A 24193-nucleotide genomic window follows, 5' to 3' on the forward strand; every position below is an offset into this window, starting at 1 on the left:
ATAGTTGGGATAGGCTACAGCACGCCCGCGACCTTAGTGAGGATAAGCGGTACGGAAAATGAATGAATGAACTTATCCTGTTCAAATGTGATAAATTTTATTTCAATGTGTTCCATGTTTTAACGTGATGAGTTTCACGTTTTAACATGGTGATAAATTTGTTTTTAACATAATTATCACGTTTGAACGTGATTATCAAGTTATAGCTTCACTTTTGCTTTCGGCTAAACAAAACAAAGCAAATACTTAAGATTCAGGTCACTGGCAGAGCTCGATGAAGGTCTTATTTTTTAGTCTTATAAACCAAAGTTACTAGCTACGTAACGACGTTGCTCTTCTATAATCCTGTAAAAAAAATAAAACCAAGTGTTTAAATGGAAGACATACAAGTGAGTTGAGACGGAAGTAATTGATTCGTTTTGTTTTCAGCTAAACAAAATGAATCAAATGGTCAAATTTATCATACTTTTAACGTGACAATTTATCACGTTAAAATGTGAAATTTATCATGTCACATTGTTGTTCAGATTATTATTTTTGTTTTCCCTGGTGTGGCAGTAATATTCTTCTGTACGCTTGGATTCCAGTTGACGAATATAAACAGCCACAACAGTGAATGAGTTAATTGCTTGGTGTGCGGTAAATAGTCTCCCAACAATTTATTTATTTTTTTTCTTTAAAAGGTCTATTTGAGTCACTTTCAGGCACGCCACCCAGTGTACGCCAGGCCTTAGTTTTCCTGAGCTAATGTGTTTAAGCATATTGTTAGTGTTGGCCAGGCTAGCGTGTGCTAGCTAACTTCGCTCATAAGCTAACACGACACCACTGGAATAAACTAAATACATGAAATTTAAATACATAAAAATATAATCAAAGTTTGAACCACTTTTTTTTTTTTTTAAATACTTTTTTTTCATTTATTTTATTTAATCTCTCAAAATTATTTTGATTCAAGTACATGTAATTTCAGATACTTTAAGACTTAAGTAATATTCTACAAGGTCACTTTAACTTCAACCAAAGTTATTTTCCGGCCAGGTACTTGTACTTTTACAAAGTATCACTTTCAGGTACTATAGTAGAAGACTGCTCAATTACTTCTCAAGGCTGCCTTTTGCATTTCTTTAATTTGCAGTATATATATACAGTAGTGTGAAAAAGTTTTTGCCCCCCTTCCTGATTTGTTTTTTTGCATGTTTGTCAAACTTAAATGTTTCCCCATCATCAAACAAATGAAATTAGTTAGACAACACAAGTAAACAAAAAATTCTGTTTTTACATTTTTTTTTATTAGTAAGGGAGAAAAAAAATCCAAACCTACATGGCCCTGTGTGAAGTTAAAACATCGCTGTGGTTTATCATACTTGAGTTCAATTGCTCAAGGCACACCCAGGCCTGATACTGCCACACCTGTTTTCAATCAGGAAATGGCCGGCCAACCAAAATTACCCAAGAGCGCAGCGACGACTCATTCAAGAGGTCGCAAAAATCCCCACAACGACATCCAAAGAACTGTAGGCCTCACTTGCCCCAGTTAAGAAGGAAAACAAAAGGTGGCGGTATATGCTTCAATATCAACGGAAAAAGGCGTACCGACGTCACAGTGCTCAGCACACACTGCAGCCCGGATTTGGAGTCGCTGTTTTTGAAGTTTAAGCCATTCTACTCGACGCGTTGAGTTCGCAGCTTTCATTCTCGCCGGTGTTTACATTCCTCCTCAAGCTAACGAGTGCCCCACTGCTAACGCGCACTGAACATGTAAACGAAATTTGAAAAAAAAAAAAAAAACAGACTCACCCCCTCATTATTCTTGTGGACATTAACAAAGCTCAACCACAAACTCCCAAAATACAAGCAGCACGACGACTGTCTTAAAATAACATTTTAGCCACTGCTATACTACACATACCGTGCTATACCTCTTAATTCACTTAATACCAACATACAGGCAAAAACTTAAATGTGCAAAGCCTACGGTGAAAACAGTGAAAAAGTAGACCAACGAAGCAAAGATAGAACTTCAAAACTGTTTAGACTACACCGACTGGAGTGTCTTTGAAAATTCACTTGGCAGCCTGGATGAATGTACGGACACTGTGACATCCTATATCAGTTTCTGTGAAGAGGTGTGTGTGCCAACAAAGTCATTTTGCATGTTCAATAACAACAATTCGTGGTTCACTGCCAAACTTAAGCAACTTCGCCAGGCTAAGAGGACGCTATCGAAGTGCAGATAGAGCCCTGTATAATTGCGCTAGAAACCAGTTGACTAAAGAAATTATGCAGTAAAGTTAGAAAAACAGTTTACCACTAACCACTCTAAATCAGACTGGCATGCATTACAATCGCTAACCAATTCAAGGCGACCATCCCCCCCAAGCTGAGAACAATAAAAGTCTAGCTGATGACTTGAACACCTTTTACTGCAGATTTGAAAAAAAACCCGCCACCCCCCGCCCACCCAGCCGCACGACCAACCACCGTCGCACCTCTGACAACTCCTCCTTCGTTGACCATCCACGAACACAAGGTGAGACGCATCTTCAAAGAACAAGAGATCAACAAAGCAGCAGGCCCAGACCTTGTGTTCCCATCCTGCCTCGAAGTCTGCACGGACCAGCTCGCTCCAGTCTTCACACAGATCTTCAATAGATCTCTGGAACTGTTTGAAGTACCATCCTGTTTAAAACGCTACACCATCATCCCAGTCACCAAGAAACCTGCAATCTCGGGTCTGAATGACGATAGGCCTGTCACCCTGATATTTGTGGTCATGAAGTCCTTTGAACGCCTTGTGCAGGACTACCTCAAGCGCATAACAGGTCCCCTGCTGGACCCCCAAACTCCTCTCCTCCAAGCTTCTCCAGCTCAGCGTCTCACCTGCTATCTGCCAGTGGATTTACAGCTTCCTGATGGGCAGGACACAGGAGGTTAGGCTGGGGGACACCACATCATCTACACGCACCACCAGCACTGCGGCGCCCCAAGGTTGTGTCCTCTCTCCGCTGCTCTTCTCTCTCTACACGAACAACTGCACCTCAATGCACTCGGCTGTCAAACTCCTAAAGTTTGCAGACGACACCACAGTCATCAGCCTCATCAAAGACGGTGACAAGTCTGTGTATCAACAGGAAGTGGAGCGGCTGGAGCTGTGGTGCGGCCAACGCAACCTGGAGCTGAACACACTCAAGACTGTAGAGACTGATGATCGTGGACTTCAGGAGGCATCCTTCGCCAGAGCTGCCCCTCACGCTATCCAACTGCCCTGTGTCTACCGTCAAGAGTTCCTGGGGAATTATAGTCTCTCAGGACCTGAAGTGGGAGATCAACATCAACTCCATCCTCAAAAAGGCCCAGCAGAGGATGTACTTCCTGCGGCTTCTGAGGAAGCACGGCCTGCCACAGGAGCTGTTGAGGAAGTTCTACCCAGCAGTCATCGAATCAGTCCTGTGTTCTTCCATCACAGTCTGGTTTGGTTGCGGCTACAAAAAATAACAAACTCTGACTGCAACGGACAATCAAAAGTGCTGAAAAGATTGTCGGTACCCCCCTACTGGCCCTTGATGACTTGCACGCTGCCAGAACTAAGACAAGAGCATGCAAAATCCTCTTGGACCCTCCACATCCTGGTCACCACCTCTTCCAGCTCCTTCCCTCAGGTAGGCGGTATCGAACAATGCAAACTAAAAGAAGCAGACATTCCAATAGCTTCTTCCCTCTTGCCATTAACTTCTTAAACAGTTAACTTACAATTCCATTGCAACATGCTGCCAATTTTGACTTGAGATTGCTGTCACATCTCTGTCGGGCCTATTATGCATTACTCGTGCACTCACTGTAGTAGTCTCGCCACTCTGCACTATTTGCTTATCTGTTGTTGACCTATACTGGCCACTAATGTGCTTGAGGAGCATCTGCACCAGTCTCTGCGCTCTTTGCACAATGGTCATTGTGGACTATTGTTCTATTTGTCATTTTAAACTGCTCTAATTGCTAGAGGACTCTGCATCTTTTTGCACAATTGTCCCAAAAAAATAATAATAATTGTACCGGCGTTACCACATTCCTGGTAACCTTTTATTGCTCAGTGTTTTTTTTTTTAATGTCTTTTTATGTTTCAAAAGTATTCTCTGTCAATTGACAGAATCCTATTGAGATGCTGTTGCATGACCTTAAAAAGGACGTTTCATGCTCAAAAGCCCTCCAATGTGGCTGAATTACAACAATTCTGCAAAGATGAGTGGGCCAAAATTCATCCACAGCGCCGTAAGAGAGTCCTTGCAAGTAACCGCAAACGCTTGATTGCAGTTGTTGCTGCGAAGGGTGGCTCAACCAGTTTTTAGGTCTTGGGGGCAACCCGTTTTTCACACAGGGCTATATAGGTTTGAATTTTTTCTCCCCCTTAATAATAAAAACCATTTAAAAACTGCATTTTGTGTTTACTTTTGTTGTCTTCGACTGACTTTTTTAATGATGGCAAACATTTATGTGTGACAAACATGAAAAAAAATAAGAAATCAGGTAGAGGGCAAATGCTTTTTCACACCACTGTATTACACACTTTTATGTGTGGGTAGGGTATACAGTGGAGACTCTATAGAACTGACAAATAGGGGTGCGGGCTCGTCTGATATACAGTAGCCGATTGTCCGTTACATTGAAGCACTTTTTTTTTAATACTTTTTTTGTGCGCACCCATATTACTGTACAGTGCAAAATTGTTTGTTTTTTCGTGGCCTGAAATGCCCAGTACAGTACAAAGTTATGGTAAATAAATATAGAAAAAAAGCTTGAGAATCTTTGAAAGTTTCACATTTGTGTGCTTGGTCATGGTGACATTGTTGACGTACAGTACTCATAACAGGCGAGTCGCTTTCATGAGCCGCGAGGAATTGGTGTCCTTTCGACTTCCAAATCCGTTGCCAAAGGCAAACTGTTGGACAAAAAAAACCAAAAACTGTTAATGTACCAAAAATAGCACGTTCTGGACTCCAGAGACTTGTTTGTATTCCTCAGAATTAACACCGCCTCCATGTCGCTCTCTCTCTCGCTATGTACAATAGGCAATAGATACAGTATATCTATCATGACATTTTTTTCTTTAAATCTGTGACCCAGATATACGTCCGTCCCATTCTTTGCCTACATTGCGCCAGAGCGCCAGTAAACAGCAGCGGCCAATTCTGGAACTAACAAACTTTGTCAACGGCAGTTTAAGTGACAAATGGAAACAGTTTTATCCGATATCCGTTATATCGGGGTTCCACTGTATATTTAAACAATTTGAATGTCAAAAAGACCACTTTGGGACACTTTGCATCAGGTTGTGAAAGCCTTGCATCTTAACTTTATTTAATCTCTCACCTTAACTTCTCCCTAGTGCCCCACCAAGTGTGACCAGAGTGACAGCAGTCTTGGCCCACTCTTCTGGGGAGTTGTTGCTGCTGGGAACTGAGGGGGGGCATGTCTTTATTGTTCAGGTCCCTGGCTTCAGAGAGCTCGAAGAGAGGAACATCAGCCTTGCTGAAGTTGCCAACAGGTGGGAAAACACATGGCTGGAAAAATTCTACCTTTACAAATATAACAATGCTCAATATTGAGAGACTGTGATTTGGTCATATACAATAAATCGTAGTGTACATGTTATGGTATAATAAAAACAAAAATTAAAGCTGAAAGCAGCGCCCATCAGTCTAGGATACCAGGTTCAGATTGGGGTTCATTGAAAAAAAAAAAAAAAAACAATTCCTGACAGGAGTTTGTCAAAGTATGAACCCTTGAACTTGGCCAAAATGGCTTTTTCAAGCCAAAATTAACTCCTTTCTGTTTAATTTCATTCATAAGTTCTTGAAAAGTTTCCAAGCGTCCTGTTATGAAGGACATTAGGGCAAGGACTTTGGTAAACTCTGCATAGTACTATATGCCCTTGTGAGTCACAGTCTTTTGACTTTTCACTTGGGGCAAGTTAAATAAAATACACCATGGTTTTTATGTGGTTGCTGGCTTCTCCCAAATTATCAGAGTGATCGATTTACAGCGGCTGAAATAAGTATTTAATACGTCACCATTTTTTCACTACATATATTTCCAAAGGTGCTATTGACATGAAAATGTCACCAAATGTTGGGAACAACCCAAGTAACCCATAAACGCATAGAAAGTAGAAGACATTAACTCAGAAATTAAGTTATGTGTAATGTGAAATTACACAGGGAAAAAGTATTGAACACTTCAACTGGTATTTATTTAATACTTTGTACAAAAGCCTTTGTTTGCAGTGACAGGTTCAAGACGCCTCCTGTATGGAGAAACTAGTCGCATGCATTGCTCTGGTGTGATTTTGGCCCATTCCTCCACACAAGCAGCCTTCAAATCTTGGACCTCGAGTTTCAGTTCTTTCCATAGATTTTTGATTGGATTCAAGTCAGGTGACTGGCTGGGCCATTCTAGCAGCTATATTTTCTTCTTTGAAACCAATTGAGAGTTTCCTTGGCAGTATGTTTTGGATCATTATCCTGCTGAGATGTCCACCCTCATTTCATTTTCATCATCTTCATAGATGGCAGCAGAGTTTTGTCAAGAATGTCTCTGTAGATTTGCCCATTCATTCTTCCTTTAATTATGTGTAGTTTACCAGTACCATTTGCTGAAAATCAACCCCACACCATCACGTTCCTACCTCCAAACTTCACTGTTGGTATGATGTTTTGAGGGTGATGTGCAGTGCCATTTCTCCTCCAGACGTGGTTTGCATTATGGCATCCATAGAGTTAAATTTTGCTCTCATCCGGCCAGACTATAGTCTCCCAGTATTTAACTGGCTTGTCCAAATGTTGTTCAGCAAACTTTAAACGAGCTTTGACATGCTTTTTGGTTTTCAGCAATGGGGTCTTGCGTGGTAGCGTGCATACAGGCCATGGCGGTGGAGTGCATTACTCACTGTTTTCCTTGTGACAACAGTACCTGCTAATTCCAGGTCTTTTTGAAGCTTTCCCACAGGTGGTCCTTGGCTCTTGGAGAAGTCTTCTGATTATTCTTTGCACTCCTCTGTCAGAAATCTTGCGAGGAGCACCTGATCGAGGCAAATATATGGTGGTATGATTGGTTTTCCACGTACGTATTATGGCCCCAACTGTGCTCACTGGAACATTCAGGAGCTTAGATTTGCGCCTGTAACCAGTGCCATCGTTATATTTTGCAACAATTAGTATGCGATGATCGTGAAGACAGGTCTTTGGTCTTACCCATCATGAGATCTGTCTTGACTCACACCTTGGCAATGAGACCGTTTTGTAGGCCATCCATTAGGACGGAACCAGCTGATATTCATTTGCACTGACTTTGATTACACTGGGGAACAATTTGGAAAAAAAAAAATTCTGTTGAGTTAGATTTTTATGCTGATTAAAAATAAAATTGGCATGCTAATTCCAAAATTGCAGTCATTTTTTTTCTCGCGCGTCAAGTTTTTTTCTCCACAGCTTACCCTCCAGATAAGCAAAATTCCACTGATTAGCTGGAGTAAGACTTGCCAGCTGATTACGATTGGACTCATCGACCGCTACATGGCAACTTGTTCGTGCAGTCACAATTAAGACCCAACAGGTCAGTACTATCAAGAGCTACAAACAGAAAGCTATCATAGTAGGAATTAAGAGGATTTGTGCTGGCTTTTTGCTTAACCTTGTAACCGTGGGCATACTGTTGTAAGTTCTATTTCGTTTTATGCTGTTTTTTTATTTTTTTTCCAAAGCTTGTAACTTTTCCATCTTAGTGTTTTATTTACATAGGTATATATTTGTTTCACTTTGTTCAAAAACCTGACCTTACAAAGAAAAACTGAGATCAGTTTTGGATTCCACACCCAAAAATTAGTTAAAAACAGGTGTCTGACCTAACTCAACAAAAATTGTGTTCCCCAGCGTTATCAATATATTTTAGGTGTTGTCTTGGTTTTCCATGTCTTTGTGCACCACCCTTTCTTCATCTGTTCAATACCTTTTCCCTGTGTAATTTCACATTGTTACACGCAACTTAACTTCTACTTTCTTTGTATGTATGGATTACTTGGGTTGTTCCCAACATCTGGTGAAATTTTCATGTCAATAGCAACTTTGGAAATATATTTAGAGAGAAAAATGGTGACGCGTTAAATACTTATATCAGCCACTGTATTTTCTGTACCTCAGTAATATGTAAGCCTCTTCCACTAACAAAGAGCAAAACCCTCTTTAATACAAAATACGAGCTGTTGGGATGTTTCGGGTGCGCAACCACGAAGCAAAGCTGGGCTTTGGTCTTCCTCACTTTTTATAATCAAGTTGGCGCCACTGATGGATACAAACGCCTCACTACTTGAAGTCACCAGAAAATCATCAGCGTTTTCATCGGTAAATGTATGTATGTAAATGTATTTCATCGGTTCCATGCATGTGCATTATACATCAACAATGTTAAGTGAAGTTGTGCTGTGTATGATATGGGCAAAATTTGATGTCCCGATTAGTTTCACATCCTGATAACGAAAAGCCATCTTTTTTTTATTCAACTCACCGTGTGTGAACAGTCGAGAATCCATGGTCCATGATGGCGTATTGCCAGCAACTGCTTTAAAACTTGGAAATAAAATGTTTTGTTTTGTTTAACTCACTCGAAATCCCCTTGTGTACCACCTGGTGCTCGTGCTCTGGCCCTAAAGAAAATTATCCATTTAATATAAATTAAATAAAATATAAAGTAACATTCCTGACAATGTCAATCAAAAGAGGATTATTATCTGTGTGTGGGGGTGGTGGTGTTGGAGGTGGGGTTGCTTTATTTGTGTAAAGAAACACATCTTCATCTCTTTCAGTGTACCAGATGATTATGTAGGGCATAGAAGTTTAGAACATGTTGAAGCCCTACAGGAGAACCCGGCTAACCCAAATCACGTTGCTATTGGTTATGGACGAGGTCTTATTGTCATCTGGGATCTTGAGAAACGGTGTGCTATCCAGCACTTTCCGGCTACTCAGGTAGGAAGAAATGACATGAAAATCAACAAAATTCCCAGCGATTATTAGATCAGTGCAATAATCCTGATATTTGTTTTTTGCAATGTCCACCCTACCACAGCAACTGGAAAGTGTGTGGTGGACAGAGGATAGAGATTACATTCTTAGTTCCCACAGTGATGGAAGCTATTGTCGTTGGACATTTGGGGAGGAGGATGGAAATGAGGTGGAGAAATCAGATATTCCTTATGGTAAGGATGATGCTTGTTCACTTTCCTAAACTGTTGGACAAGAAACACATTTTCCTGGAGGGGGGTGAATGACTTTTCTTCTCTCTTTCTCCCAGGGCATTTCCCATGCAAAGCGATTTCTAAAATAATTCAGCTGCAAACAAAGGAGGGGTATGTTATCTTTAGTTTTAATTAACGCTTTTTAAATACTTTGTCACCTGCTTGTTTTTTTAAATGCTTTATATTTTAATGTTTACTGATGGATGATATGCATGGAATGTACTTTTTGTCAAGCGTATACAAAGAAACAGATGTTTTGGACCGTTTGCTTAAAGGAAACATACATATTCTTCACAATTTAAAGCCATTCCCATGTGTCTTTGTCCCACCATACACCAAGCACCGCGGCTGAATGTGACTGAATTGGACGATCCTGAGATAAATACAGTTGTGGACAGTGTTGTACCTGAACGAGTTCAGTTCATATTTTGGACTAACGTAAACTGGGCTTAGTTAATTTCTACTTGATGAACGTTATTGAGAATGCGCTCATTCTGGGGTCTGTGAACAGCTTTTGAACTTAAGTTAATTTACCATCAAGAGTGCCAGGTTTTGTTATAGAGACTTCCAACACAAAGCCGGCTGAACACACTGTATACTATAGGGACTTCCAGGACAAAACCCGGCTGAACACACTATACAAGCCTTCATATGTCAGGGGGAAAAAAAATTCGTACTTGGCAATCCTTAAATGCGGCCACGGGCGCTATTCATGTTTACATCGCGAGTGCGCGAGGTGTGTTCAGGGACACTGCGTCAATGGGAGTGAGTGTGTTCTTTGGGACATACAGTAATTGTAAAATTGATTACTACGAAAATTATTTGTATCACAATGCTTTAGTTAAAACACTGTACTTATCACACCGTCAGAATATGGAATGTTTTTTTTTTTTTATAAGAATAGATGAGATAAAATATTTTGTTAATATAGTCAGCCAGAGCTGGGAGAAATGCAGTTAAGTTCCTTTCATCGTTCCTGTCATACTGTTTTTTTTCATTTTTTTTTTTTTTTTTTAATTGTTTGCTCATTGAGGACAAAAGCCCTGTTTTTGTTGTAATTACTCATTTTAAAGACATTTCATTTTTCCTCATGTTTTTGTGATTGTGGGGTGAAAGCTGCAGTTGGCTACTAGTGTGGACTGAATGGGTGGCAACAATGGGGAAATGAAATGTCAGTATTTTGAGGGTAATGGCCCGTCAGCAACATATCGGGGTGAGGGGAGAACTATGAAGTACTGTAGTTCATTTTTTGAACGATGAACTTAGTAAAACATTTTTAATTATGAACTGAACTAGTTCATTTTTGGAACAGTGAACTGAACTTTGTACTAATTCGGATAGAAAGCGAACTTTCCCAACACTGGTTGGCAACTCACACGCACACCAGACAACACCTGAGTGTTCAGATCAGAAAACACCATTTTGAGGCTCCACATATACTACTGCATTATACTATATTGAACCACCAACATGACATTTTTGTGAAGTAAGACAGGGATTGTCCTGGCTTCTGTAGCTATATTATAATAATACAAAGAAAGGAAACCGGTGAGAAATAAAGGAGAGCGTGTGGATATTTGAAAGGCTCTTCGGCAATGATCGCCCCATTTATTGACTGCCCCTATTTAGTGCGCGGAGCCTGGTTTCTGTGGCGCATGCACATTGCCGAACACACATATACCCTAAAGCCACACCGCATCGGCAACTTTATCGTTTAAAGCTTATCAGAAGCTAAGGCTGCAGATTCAACCAGCTACATTTGCGATCACAAGAATTGTCTTTTGAAAAAATAAGTTTGGGATCACTGCACATTCTCTCCAAAATTAAAGTATATTAATTAACCCCTTGTGTGTCCTTGGGACATTTAAAATGCGCTCAAGTTATTAAGTATCAAGTTATTCCTATTGATTTCTGGATTGATTGATTGACCTGTGTGTTAACATGTTTATAGGACACCATTCCTCATCTTCAGTGGTGGCATGCCCAGGGCCAGCTTTGGGGACAGGCACTGCATTACTGTCATCCATAATAAAACACATGTCGCCTTGGACTTCACCTCCAGGATCATTGACTTCTTCGTCATCAAAGATGGACAACTTCAAAGTGGTAGGTAGCATACAAAAACACCCAGTTTCCGAATTTTAACTAATTTGAAGATTTCATACATGATCATGACAGACAGTTTTGCTAAGAGAGTGTTTAATAATAAACTTGTCTTCAACTGAGTCAACCATTCATCCGTATTAGTATTTATTTTGTCTGCAAATTAACTGCATTTAATTCCTATTATCACTTGTCATGTCACTTGCCCAGGGGATCCGAACACATTAGTGGTCTTGGTTGAAGAGGAGTTGGTAGCGATTGACCTGGAGGAAGAGGGATGGCCAGTCATTCAGACACCTTACTTGGTTCCACTCCACAGTTCAGCAATCACCTGCTCTCACCATGTCTCTGCTATCCCTCTCAAACTGTGGGAGAGAATTCTTGCTGCTGGAGAGCTACAAAAGACAAGTTACTCAAAAAAGGTACAATCAATTCTACCCAATCCATTTTTTTATCAGAGCAAAAAATTAAATAAAATATGAATGTGCAAGTTTAGATATTGTCCAACAATGTAACAATGTATAATAATAATATAACAATAAAAATACAATCTTTATAAAACTAATTTAGCCAAATTCAGTGTTCTTACCATTTTGTTTAGCTCACCATGAATGTGGAAAGTGAACAAGGCATCTGTACAGTGGACATGGAAGGTGTACACCCTTGTTCGGATTCCACGTTTTTGTGACCTAAAAAAACAAGACCAAGAAATAATTTCAAAACTTTTTCCACCATTAATGTGACCTATAAGATGTACAACTCAATCCGCAAAAAATAGAAATCTTTTAGGGGTGAAAGTAAAAATAAATAACTGCAATAATGTGGTTGCAAAAGTGTGCACACCCTAATAACTGGGGATTTGGCTGTGTTTAGAATTAACCACATTCAAACTATCTAATGGGAAACTGGCGTTAGCACACACCTCCCGCCATTTAAAGCCAGGCTTGTGCTATAAAGCAAAAAAATGGAAACAAAAGCCTACTAGAACATCTCATCTTTATTTGGGGTTAATCAGAGGCACTATAGATGGTGGCAGGTGTGTGTTGATGCCCATTTCACATGAGTTTGAAAGAGGTGTGTATTTCCATCCATCAATCCATTTTCTATACGGCTTATGCTCGCTAGAGTCGCGGGCGTGCTGGCGCCTATCTCAGCTGACTCTGGGCGAGGGGCGGGATATACCCTGAACTGGTCGCCAGCCAATTGCAGGGCACACAATGACAAACAATCATTCACAGTCACATTCACGCCTACGGACAATTTAGAGTCTTCAATTAACCTACCCTGCATGTTTCTGGAATGTGGGAGGAAACTGGAGCAGATGTGCTCATCAGTCGGCAACCGTGCCGCCAAGGTGTGTGTTTCCCTCATCCAAAAGATTTCTTTTTTTTTTAAATTAATAATAATAATTTTTTTATTCCGTTGAATAGGTAATCGGTCGCATTAATGATGAAAAAAAGTATTTATCTTGGCCTGAATTTCTTATATCACAGAAAACATTGGAGTAGGGGTGTGTAGACTTTTTATATCCAGTGTCAGATGTGGGAAATAACGAAGTACTTGTACTGTTACTGCACTTAAGTAGGGTAGTTAACTGTACTTAAGTACTTGGAGCTGCCACATATTACAGAACGTCCGTATTTTGTTACGGAAATCACTGAACATTTACTTGTTATGGATATTTAAAAAAAAAAAAATATCCAGCATCTGAAATTACCGGCGCGTCCACATTGAATAGCTGATGGTGCACGCTATTTTATTACGCCCCCGATTGAGCAGCCACGGAGGCAAAAAAATCTCTTTGCGTCAGGTGTCAATGCATTGTAAGTCACTGTTCATCGCCTCCATGGTAGCAAATAAGCTACACTTCTTACCATGCTTTTTACAAAAGTGTCAGGAAGGCAGGACGAGGAGTGGATAGGCGAAGAGTATGTCAAAGCCATGCTAATTGCTAAGCAGTCGCAAAACATTGAAGTGATTTGGTGAAACACTTGTCACAGGTCTGGCTGGAACAGCGTTTTCACTGAGTGTAACCAACTTTGAACAACAAAATAACAGACCAATTAATACGTTTAGAGATATAAATATAAAATAATACACGTCCACACAGGACGCCGCGTCTGAAACGGAAATGAATTAGTACGTCACTGCACACCTCACTTCAGAATGTGGGCAGGTTAAAAGTGTATTATTATTATTAATAATAATACATATTTGTCATATAAAATAAGAGCACCTTTATTAGTCCCACAATGGGGGAATTTGAATCGTTTCAGCAGCGATTGTGGATATCGGAAATATCACTATGTAAATAAATATAAATAGCATGCAAGAGGAGACGCAATTACATTTGTGGACATTACACAAAAAAATAAACCAAAATTATTGTGCATACAAAAGCAATGGTACTTGTTTGCAAAATAGTGCTCTGTTTTAATTTTGACATTTGAGATCTGATTAATCTGGTTTAATAGACTTGATATTTATTTATTTATTTATTTATTTATTACTAGGGTTAAAACAGAATTGGCAAAGGCAAATTATTCCACAGACATTTTTGGTATGTTTTTGAAGATGGAACTTTGAAATCTCATATACTGATACTGGTACAAGGTTGATGTAATAAAAACATTAAATGACAAACATTGAAGCCAAAATTTATTATTACGATGATCTACTGTCACACAGAAATCTTCTTCTCTTCCTTTCGGCTTGTGCCGTTAGGGGTCGCCACAGCGTGTCATCCTTTTCCCTGTAAGCCTATCTTCTGCACCCTCCTCTCTCACACCAACTGCCCTTATGTCTTCCCTCACAACATCCATGAACCTTATCTTTGGTCTTCCTCTAGCTCTCTTGCCTGGCAGCTCCATACTCATCACCCTTCTACCAATATACACACTCTCTCTCTCCTGGACGTGTCCAAACCATCAAAGTCTGCTCTCTCAAACTTTAGCTGTCCCTCTGATGAGCTCATTTCTAATTTTATCCAACCTGGTCACTCCTTGAGCGAACTTCAACATCTTCATTTCCGCCACCTCCAGCTCTGCTTCCTGTTATCTCTTCAGTGCCACTGTCTCTAATCCGTACATCATGGCTGGCCTCACCACTGTCTTATAAACCTTGCCCTTCATCCAAGCAGAGACTATTCTGTCACATAACACACCTGACAGCTTCCGCCACCCGTTCCAACCTGCTTGGACTCGTTTCTTCACTTCCTTACCACATACTCACCATTGCGCTGGACTGTTGACCCCAAGTATTTAAAGTCCTCCACCCTTGCTATCTCTTCTCCCAGTAGCCTCACTCTTCCCCCTCCACCTCTCTCATTCATGCATATATATTCTGTTTTACTTCATCAAATCTTCATTCCTCTCATTTCCAGTGCATGCCTCCACCTGCTCCCTGCTTTCACTGCAGATCACAATGTCATCTGCAAACATCATGGTCCACGGAGATTCCAGTCTAACCTCGTCTGTCAGCCTATCAATCACCACTGGAAAGAGGAAGGGGCTTAGGGCTGATCCCCAATGCAGTCCCTCCTCCACCTTAAACTCCTCTGTCACACCTACAGCTCACCTCACCGCTGATCTCCTGCCCTCATACATGTCCTGTACTATTCTAACACTTCTCTGCCACTCCAGACTTCCGTATGCAGCACCACAGTTCCTTTTTAGGTACCCTGTCATAGGCTTTCTCTAGATCTACAAAGACACAATGTAGCTCCTTCTGACCATCTCTGTACTTCTCCATCAATACCCTCAGGGCAAATAATGCATCTGTGGTACTTTTTCTAGGCATGAAACCATACTGTTACTCACAAATACTCACTTGTGTCTAGCCGCCACTACTCTTTCCCATAACTTCATTGTGTGGCTCATCAACTTTATTATATTATAACTTTACTTATACTCTATAGTTCCCACAGCTCTGCACATCACTTTTGTTCTTAAAAATTGGCACCAGCACACCTTTCTCCATTCCTCAGGCATCTTCTCACCCGCTAGAATTCTGTTGAACAAGCTGGTCAAAAACTCCATAGCCACCTCTCCAAGATGCTTCCATACCTCCACAGGTATGTCATCAGGACCAACTGCCTTTCCATTTTTCATCCTCTTTAGTGCCTTTCTAACTTCCCCCTTACTAATCATTGCTACTTCCTGGTCCACCACACTGATTTTCCTCATTCATCAACTCCTCAAACTATTCTATCCAGCACGCTGCTGGCACCGGTCAACACATTTCCATCTCTATCCTTAATCACCTTAATCTGCTGCACATCCTTCCGATCTATCCCTCTGTCTGGCCAACCTGTATAGATCTTTTTCTCCTTCTTTAGTATACAACCTGACATACATGTCATCATATGCCTCTTGTTTGGCCTATGCTACCTCTACCTTCGCCCTACATTGCATCTCCATGTGTTCCTTTCCCCTCTCCTCAGTCCTCTCAGTGTACCACTTCCTCTTAGCTAACCTCTTTCCTTGTATGATTTCCTGTACTTTGAGGTTCCACCACCAAGTCTCCTTCTCCATTGTCCTACCAGAAGATACACCAAGTACTCTCCTGCCTGTTTCTCTGATCACCTTGGCAGTCTTCTGGGAAGCTCCTCCTGTCCACCTCTCCCCAAAAGGCCGCACAACACTCTTCCTTTTTCCAGCTTCCACCACATGGTTCTCTGCTCTGCCTTTGTCTTCTTAATCTTCCTCCCCACCATCAGAGTCATCTTACACACCACCATCCGAGCCACACTCTCCCCGACCACTACATTACAGTCAGGAACCTCCTTCAGATTACATCGTCTGCACAAGATTTAATCCACCTGCATGCTTCTACCTCCGCTCTTGTAGTTCACCCTATGTTCCTGCCTCTTCCGGAAGAAAGTGTTCACTACAGCCATTTCCATCCTTTTTGCAAAGTCTACCACCATCTGTCCCTCGAGGTTCCTTACCCAGATGCCGAACTGCCCCATAATTTCTTCATCAGCCCTGTTTCCTTCACCAATATGTCAATTAAAATCTGCACCAATCACAACTCTCTCGCTGTGTCTGGGATGCTCAGAACTACTTTGTCCAGCTCCTTCCAGAATTCCTCTTTCGCCTCTAGGTCACATCCTACCTGTGGGGCATAGCCACTAATTACATTATACAAAACACCCTCAATTTCAAGTTTCAGCTTCATCACTCAATCTGATACTCTTTTCACCTCCAAGAGATTATTGGCTAACTCTTGCTTTAAAATCATCCCTACTCCATTTCTCTTCCCATCAACACCATAGTAAAATAATTTGAACCCTGCCCCTAAACTTCTGGCCTTTCCACCTCGTCTCCTGGACACACAATATATCAACCTTTCTCCTAATCATCATGTCAAAAAACTGCTGAGCTTTTCCTGTCATAGTCCCAACATTCAAAGTCCCCACATTCAGTTCTAGGCTCTGTGCTTTCCTCTTCTTTTTCTGCCGAAGAACCGGCTTTCCACCTCTCGTTCGTCTTCGACCCACAGTAGCTGAATTTCCACCGGCGCCCTGTAGGATAACGGCGCCGGTGGCGGACGTTGTTAACCCGGGCCACGACCGATCCGGTATGGAATTCCTTGGATGAACGCTCATATTTGTTTGGCAAAGTTTTAAGCCGGATGCCCTTCCTGACGCAACCCTCTGCATTTATCCGGGCTTGTGACCGGCCTACAGTTTGGACTGGCTTGTGCCCCCCATAGGGCTGCATTTACTGTCACACAGAAATGTTCTTGACAAAATATTGAAAATAATGAAAATTCAGACAAATTTGGACAAATTGTTCTGAAAGTTAAATTTTATAGGTTGGCAGCACTGCTCTAGTACTATTGCATATTGCTGTTCATATAAAGTAATGGTTATATCAGATAATAGGGAAGTAGAGAGGGCAAGGAGTAAATAAGTTTTTACTTACCTTTTTTGGGTATGGATGATTTTTCTCTTTTATTTTACTTCAATCCTGTCTGTTTTTTGTTTTTTTTTAATCATTTTCATACATGTATGAAATAAAGAATTCAGTGAATGAAACTGACACAAGTTTCACACGTACGTACGTCCGTACATACAGTACATGTGTACATACTGTACATGCATGCATGCATACATACATACGGCGGCTGAAATAGGTATTTAACACGTCACCGTTTTTCTCACTAAATATATTTCCAAAGGTGGTATTGAAATTTTTATCAGATGTTGGGAACAACCCAAGTAATCCATACATACAAAGAAAGTAGAACAAAAAAAGATAAGAAATTAAGTTGTGTGTAGTAATGTGAAATGACAGGGGAAAAGTACTGAACACATGAAGAAAGGGAGGTGCATAAAGGAATGGAAAGCCAAGACCACACCTAAAATCTATCAATAATCAAACAGCAATCCAGCCGCTTGTCGGTGCAAATGAATATCAGCCTGTGGCATTGCCTGGGAGTTATGGAAGCCCAGATTTCCTTAACACTTGGTGTCAGTTGTTCTTTGTTTTCGGGTCTGGTGCCCCTCATTTTCCTCTTGATAATAGCCCATAGATTCTCAATGGGATTTAGATCCGGGGAGTTGGCCGGCCAGTCAAACACTGTGATGGCATGGGCATCAAATCAGGTTTTGGTGCTCCTGGCGGTATGGGCAGGGGCCAGGTCCTGCTGGAAGATGAAATCTGCATCTCCATGCAGATCCTCAGCAGAAGGAATCACTAAGTCCTCTAAAACATTCTGGTAGACTGTTGCGGTGACCTTGGATTTAAGAAAGCAGAGTTCACCAACACCTGCACTGGACATTGCACCCCAAATCATGACTGACTCTGGATATTTCACACTGGACCTCAAGCAGCTTGGATTCTGTTCTTCACCAGTCTTCCTCCAAACCCTTGGACCTTGTTTCCCGAATGAAAGGGACACTTTACTTTCATCTGAAAAGAGGACCTTGAACCACTGGGCAACAGCCCAGTCCTCCTCCTTCTTGGCCCAGTTGAGACGTCCTACATTGGCTCAGGCTCAGAAGTGGCTTGACCTGAGGAACCTGACAATTGTAGCTCTTCTCGCTGATGCGTCTAAATGTGGTGGTTTTTGAAGCTGTGACACCCGCCTCATTCCACTTTTTCTGGATCTCTGCTAGATCCTTGAATTTTCTCTGTTTCATAATCCGCTGAAGCCCACGGTCATCTCTTTTGCTGGTGCATCTTCTCCTGCCACATTTGGCCTTCCGTTGATATGCTTAGACACAGCACTCTCTGAACAGCCAGCCTCCTTAGCTATGAACCGTTGTGGCTTACCCATCCTATGGAGGGAGGATATCAATGATGGTCTTCTGGCCAGTTGTCAAGTGTGTAGTCTTCCCCAAATTGCACCCAACTGAGACAATCGAACCAAACTGAAGCAATTTAATGACACCTGGGGAAACCTGTGCAGGTGCTTTGAGTTTAGTAGATGATTAGTGTGTGACACTCAGTTTAAAATATTTATGGCCTGCAAAATAATACTCTGATTGCTTCAGAGTATTAACATTTTTTGAATTCCTGATTTTGTGGGTTTCATGAGATGGAAGCCCAAATTATGTAAAAATAAAAAATACTTGAAAATGAATCTATAATCTATGAAAGTTTAACTTTTTGAATGGAATTATGGAAATATTTGTTTTTAACTTTTCCATGATATTAAATTTTTTTTGGAAAGGGTCTCTCCATACATATATACACACACACACACAGTGGGAATGGAAAGTATTCAGATTCCCTTAAATTTTTCACTCTTTGTTATATTGCAGCCATTTGCTAAAATCATTCAAGTTAATTTTTTCCTGTAATGTACACACACCACCCCATATTGATAAGAAAAGCCACACACCTGTCTATGACATTACAGCTCACAGTGCATGTTCGAGCAAATGAGAATCATGAGGTCAAAGGAACTACCTGCAGAGCTCAAAGACAGAATTGTGGCAAGGCACAGACCCGGCGGCCAAGGTTACAAAAAAAATCTGCTGCATTTAAGGTTCCTAAGACCAGAGTGGCCTCCATAATCCTTAAATGGAAGACGTTTGGAACGGCCAGAACCCTTCCTAGAGCTGGGCGTCTGGCCAAACTGTGCAATCGGGGGAGAAGAACCTTGGTGAGAGAGGTATAAAAAAAAAACAAAGATCACTGTGGCTGAGCTCCAGAGATGCAGTCGGGAGATGGGACAAACCATCACTGCAGCCCTCCACCAGTTGGAGCTTTATGGCAGAGTGGCCCGACGGAAGTCTCTCCTCAGTGCAAGACACATGAAACCCTGCATGGAGTTTGCTAAAAAACACCTGAAGGACTCTAAGATGGTGAGAAATAATATAAGATGGCAGCATCGTGCTGTGGGGGTTGTTTTTCAGATGCAGGGAAAGGACGACTGGTTGAAATCAAAGGAAAGATGAATGCGGCCAAGTACAGAGATATCCTGGACGTAAACCTTCTCCAGAGTGCTCAGGACCTGAGACTGGGCCAAAGGTTCACCTTCCAACAAGACAATGACCCTCAGCACACAGCTAAAATAACGAAGGAGTGGCTTCAGAACAACTCCGTGACTGTTTTTGAATGGCCCAGCAGGAGCCCTGACTTAAACCCAATTGAGCATCTCTGGCGAGACCTGAAAATGGCTGTCCACCAACGTTCACCATCCAACCTGACAGAACTGGAGAGGATCTGCAAGGAGGAATGGCAAAGGATCCCCAAATCCTGGTGTGAAAAACTTGTTGCATCGTTCCCAAAAAGACTCATGGCTGTATTAGCTCAAAAGGGTGCTTCTCCTAAATACTGAGGAAAGGGTCTGAATACTTATGGCTGTGTGATATTTGTTTTTCTTTTTTAATCAATCTGCAAATATTTCAATAATGAAATTTTTTTCTGTCAATATGGGGTGCTGTGTCTACATTGAGGAAAAAAAAATAACTTAAATGATTTTAGATAATGGCTGCAATATGAAAGTGGAAAATTTAAGGGGGTTTGAATATTTTCTGTACTCCCTGTATAGGGGAAAATGAAAAAGAACTTTCCCATTTTAGAAATGTATGCCGCCATCTAGAGGTTATGAAAAAGCTGTACACTTTGATTCCAATCAGCCACCGCCACCTAAAGGTTATGAAAAAGGTGTAGCCTACACATTCATTTCAATATGACAGGGGTACGTATGATTGCATAATATGTACAGTTGTGCTCATAAGTTTACATACCCTGGCAGAATTTGTGAAATAGTTTTTTTTAAATATTGACTGATGACTGAGCAACAAACATCGTTCATTTCTTCATGGTTATGTTTTGTTTGATGGTAATGCTTTTCTGAAATGGTTGACAGTTTAATTTCAATCCCGTTCAAATAAAATTAAATGTTTCGCCTGGCCCTTCATGTTTTCTTTAAAGAATTGCACCCATCTTACAAATTCTGCCTGGGTAATCAAACATATGAGCACAACTGTGTTTTCTTATTTACTAAATAAAAGTAGGGCTGTGAATGTCAAAATAAGAGCAAGTAAATAAAAAGTATTACGTGTTCAAATAAAGTGCTTAATTTCAGAATAATTCTTTGAAAAAACTAACAAAATACAGATACTTCGTTTTGATCATACGGGTAGAAGCAAAATCATGCATTGTAAAAACGCATTATACATAGAAGGGTTTTCCAGAATTTTGAGGTCAACTTTGGGGATGCGTATTATACATGGGTGCGCATTATACACGATATTATGGTAATATGACACGCACCCTGAATGAAGTCACGTTATAGTCGTGCACATACTGTATTTGTCACTATCGTAATAAACTGGCCACAATTCAACGATAGTAATAATTAATAGAGATCGTAGCCCTCCACAGGGCTAACTTTGTTAGAAAGTTGCATTAACATTAAACTCACTGATTTGCGCGACGTTAATCTTGGGTCTTCCACCACATTCTTGCTTCAGAGATGTTGCATCACCGGTGTTCGCCTTTCTGCTCAGTCTGAAATTCTCCCACACTTTTGGGATTTTGTCTTTTTTTTTTTCTTGCATTTTGTCTTCACTGATGTTGTCATCTTTTTTTGTTGTGTTTAACGGCGGTTGGCAAACTACAGCGTCGCCCTTTTTGCGCTCCTTAAATCAAATACGTACGCTTAGCTTCTGCTTTCATCCCTCGTGTTGATGTTGTAACCACGTTGGGCTAGTCAGTCTGCTCCGTTGAACCTCACAATTATACTTATATATAATATATAACTACTGTGATGTAATGAAATGACAATTCTTGGCCAAAAACGAAATACCGAAAATGACTAACTCAAGGGCAAAAACCGAAGGAAATTACGATGAGACCTCCCAACCTACAGAAATTCACTTCCAGAGCAATTTGTTTGAATTTCCTATGTTTTTAAGATTATGTCAAGAACATTACCGTGGGACAGTTATCGCATTATATTGTGTAATAGGATACAAATAATTTTGCATACTGTAAAGTAATCTAGATCTACAGACATGCAGACAGACAGACATTTTCATCAGGATACACGTACTTGGAAAAATTGTTCAGTTTCTGGCATGTTGAAGCCCCCCAAAAGTTGCTTCATTCAAAATGATAAACAGCGATTCAAAGAGGGCCTTCGCACTGCCTGGTACTCTGGCCCTAATTGCATCCATTGACTCAACTGATATTAAGTGTGCATAACTCTTAAACACTATGTTCTTTTTATTCAGCCATGGCCAATAACCGGAGGGCAGAACTTGGCCCCAGATCCTCCACAGAGAGATCTCTTGCTCACAGGGTCAGGTCACCTAAATTGTTGTTGTGAACCTTATTTCATCAACAAACAAAATTCACTTGAATTTTTAACAGTATTATGTTTGCCTGTTATGTGTAGGCATGAGGATGGAACTGTGCGCTTCTGGGATGCCTCAGGAGTCTGTCTGTATCCCATGTACAAATTGAGCACGGCTGGAGTCTTCCACACAGACACTGACCCCAATGACAACATGCAGCAAGGTGCTGAAGGAGAATGGCCACCATTCAGAAAGGTGTGTGTTTGTTTAAAACCTTGTTTTCCTTTCTTTTCGTGATTACAATCATTGCACCTGAATCTTAAAGGTCCCATATTTTGGCTATTTTCACCTCCATAGAGTTACTCTCTAACATGGACTTAGTATAAAAGTGTCAATTTCATTTCGAGAAACACCTTAGTTTTGTCATACTAGTGTCCAAAGAAGGCCCCTCTGGCACCTACTTCTTTTTGAACCAGTTTTGTATTCGCTTGGTCCATATTTGGCCCTTTCCTCTGATTGGTTGGCTCCGTGTAGAAGACCCAACCCTCACTATTTGTGAGAGCACACATTTGTTACATTGACAGCACTGGCTCGGGGGCTGAGAGGTAGGCGGGGAGCTTCACTCGTGACGTAGATAAGCTTGAGAAATTCGAATTACCTGATTTCAGGCCTCTTGGCAGAAAAAACGTCTGTAACTCAGGAATGTGCGGACAATTTTAATTCATATTTCACGTTTACTGAGGCACCGTAGAGCCAATATAACATCTCAAATACTAGAAAAAATTGGTTTGGTAAAACATGGGGCCTTTAAAAAAAACTTTAGATTTTTACTCTCTATTAGTGCATTCATCCATTTTCCGAGCCGCTTCTCCTCACTAGGGTCGCAGGCGTGCTGGAGCCTATCCCAGCCAACATCGGGCAGGAGGCGAGGTACACCCTGAACTGGTTGCCAGCCAATCGCAGGGCACACATAAACAAACAACCATCCGCACTCACATTCACACCTAGGGACAATTTAGAGATGTCAATCAACCTACCATGCATGTTTTTGGGATGTGGGAGGAAATCAGAGTGCCCGGAGAAAACCCACCCAGGCACGGGGAGAACATGCAAACTCCACACAGGCGGGGCCGGGGATTGAACCCCGGTCCTCAGAACTGTGAGGCAGACGCTCTAACCAGTCGGTCACCGTGCTGCCTCTATTAGTGCAGTGTGGCCCAATGGTTAAGATCATCGCCTGCCACCGTGGGGGACCTAGGTTAAAAACCCCGACTGGACCATCCGCCAACATCCCCCGGACTCACGGCTGTGGTGTCCTTGAGCAAGACACTGATACCCCGAAATGCTCCCCGGGCGCTTCAGCTGCCCCCTGCTCCAGTGTGTTCCACTAACATGTGTATGTGTTCACTGTGATGGGTTAAATGCAGAGAACAAATTTCGTGTGCATGCATGCATGTTCATGACAATAAAAGATGATTCTTCTTCTTCTTCTTAGTCTATTTACTCCAACCTACACTATCATACTTAGTGATGTCTGTAAATTCTGGTTACATTTTTGTTGCCTAGGTTGGCTGCTTTGACCCCTACAGTGATGATCCACGGCTTGGTATTCAGAAGATCCACCTATGTAAATACAGTGGTTATCTTGCAGTGGCAGGAACAGCTGGACAGGTGAGATTACAGTTGCAGGATGTATTGGTAAACTCTGTAAATCACTACCTGAACACGGTGGAAAGATCTAAGTGCCTGAGTGATCTTAGGAGTTGCAATGAACAAAAAATATTAATACATTTTGTTTTTGTTTTGTTGTTTTTCCTATGGTTACACGTGGACAGTGGTTGTGAGACCGGTGTGGGATGTACTTCCAAATTCTGAGTAGCCTTTGCTGTATGGTAGAAAAATGAACATTCAATTCATGGGCAACATATCTGGTGGACATTTCGGCAGTCAGCATGCTTTGCAGGCATCCTGTAAACAATATTTGCAGAACTGTCAAATGTTACGGATTGTCCGCATTTAGTAATGGAAATCATTGAACTGGTTACAGC

At 41.2% G+C, this 24193-nt stretch overlaps 1 protein-coding gene and 1 long non-coding RNA gene across 25 annotated transcripts in view; one reads left to right on the forward strand and one right to left on the reverse strand.

The window, feature by feature from the left end:
• llgl2 (LLGL scribble cell polarity complex component 2) overlaps positions 1 to 24193 on the forward strand; it is a 137209-nt gene that overhangs the window by 34792 nt on the left and 78224 nt on the right. For 21 of the 23 annotated variants that reach the window (XR_009785640.1, XR_009785639.1, XR_009785641.1 and 18 more), the window contains exons 6-14: positions 5381 to 5539; positions 8852 to 9014; positions 9115 to 9244; positions 9340 to 9394; positions 11235 to 11389; positions 11597 to 11808; positions 22083 to 22150; positions 22247 to 22400; positions 23712 to 23816. Coding sequence is in view for 10 of the 23 variants with exons in the window: in XM_061756011.1 (XP_061611995.1) it covers positions 5381 to 5539; positions 8852 to 9014; positions 9115 to 9244; positions 9340 to 9394; positions 11235 to 11389; positions 11597 to 11808; positions 22083 to 22150; positions 22247 to 22400; positions 23712 to 23816 (1201 nt within the window). In the remaining 13 variants the exon portion in view is untranslated. Of the gene's footprint in view, positions 1 to 1010; positions 2989 to 3131; positions 3660 to 5380; positions 5540 to 8851; positions 9015 to 9114; positions 9245 to 9339; positions 9395 to 11234; positions 11390 to 11596; positions 11809 to 22082; positions 22151 to 22246; positions 22401 to 23711; positions 23817 to 24193 lie in introns of those variants that run through there. The other 2 variants (XR_009785643.1, XM_061756018.1) reach the window with 2 other exon arrangements.
• Positions 11438 to 12173, reverse strand: LOC133469218 (uncharacterized). 2 transcript variants are annotated; one of them, XR_009785654.1, is made up of 3 exons: positions 11993 to 12173; positions 11728 to 11781; positions 11438 to 11649 (listed from the first exon to the last, which is right to left on the reverse strand). It is a non-coding gene; the product is annotated as an uncharacterized LOC133469218 (long non-coding RNA). The 2 variants fall into 2 exon arrangements; XR_009785655.1 differs by having other exon boundaries at positions 11976 to 12173.

Source organism: Phyllopteryx taeniolatus, chromosome 19, assembly GCF_024500385.1.
Source record: "Phyllopteryx taeniolatus isolate TA_2022b chromosome 19, UOR_Ptae_1.2, whole genome shotgun sequence".
NCBI classification, from domain to species: Eukaryota; Metazoa; Chordata; class Actinopteri; order Syngnathiformes; family Syngnathidae; genus Phyllopteryx; species Phyllopteryx taeniolatus.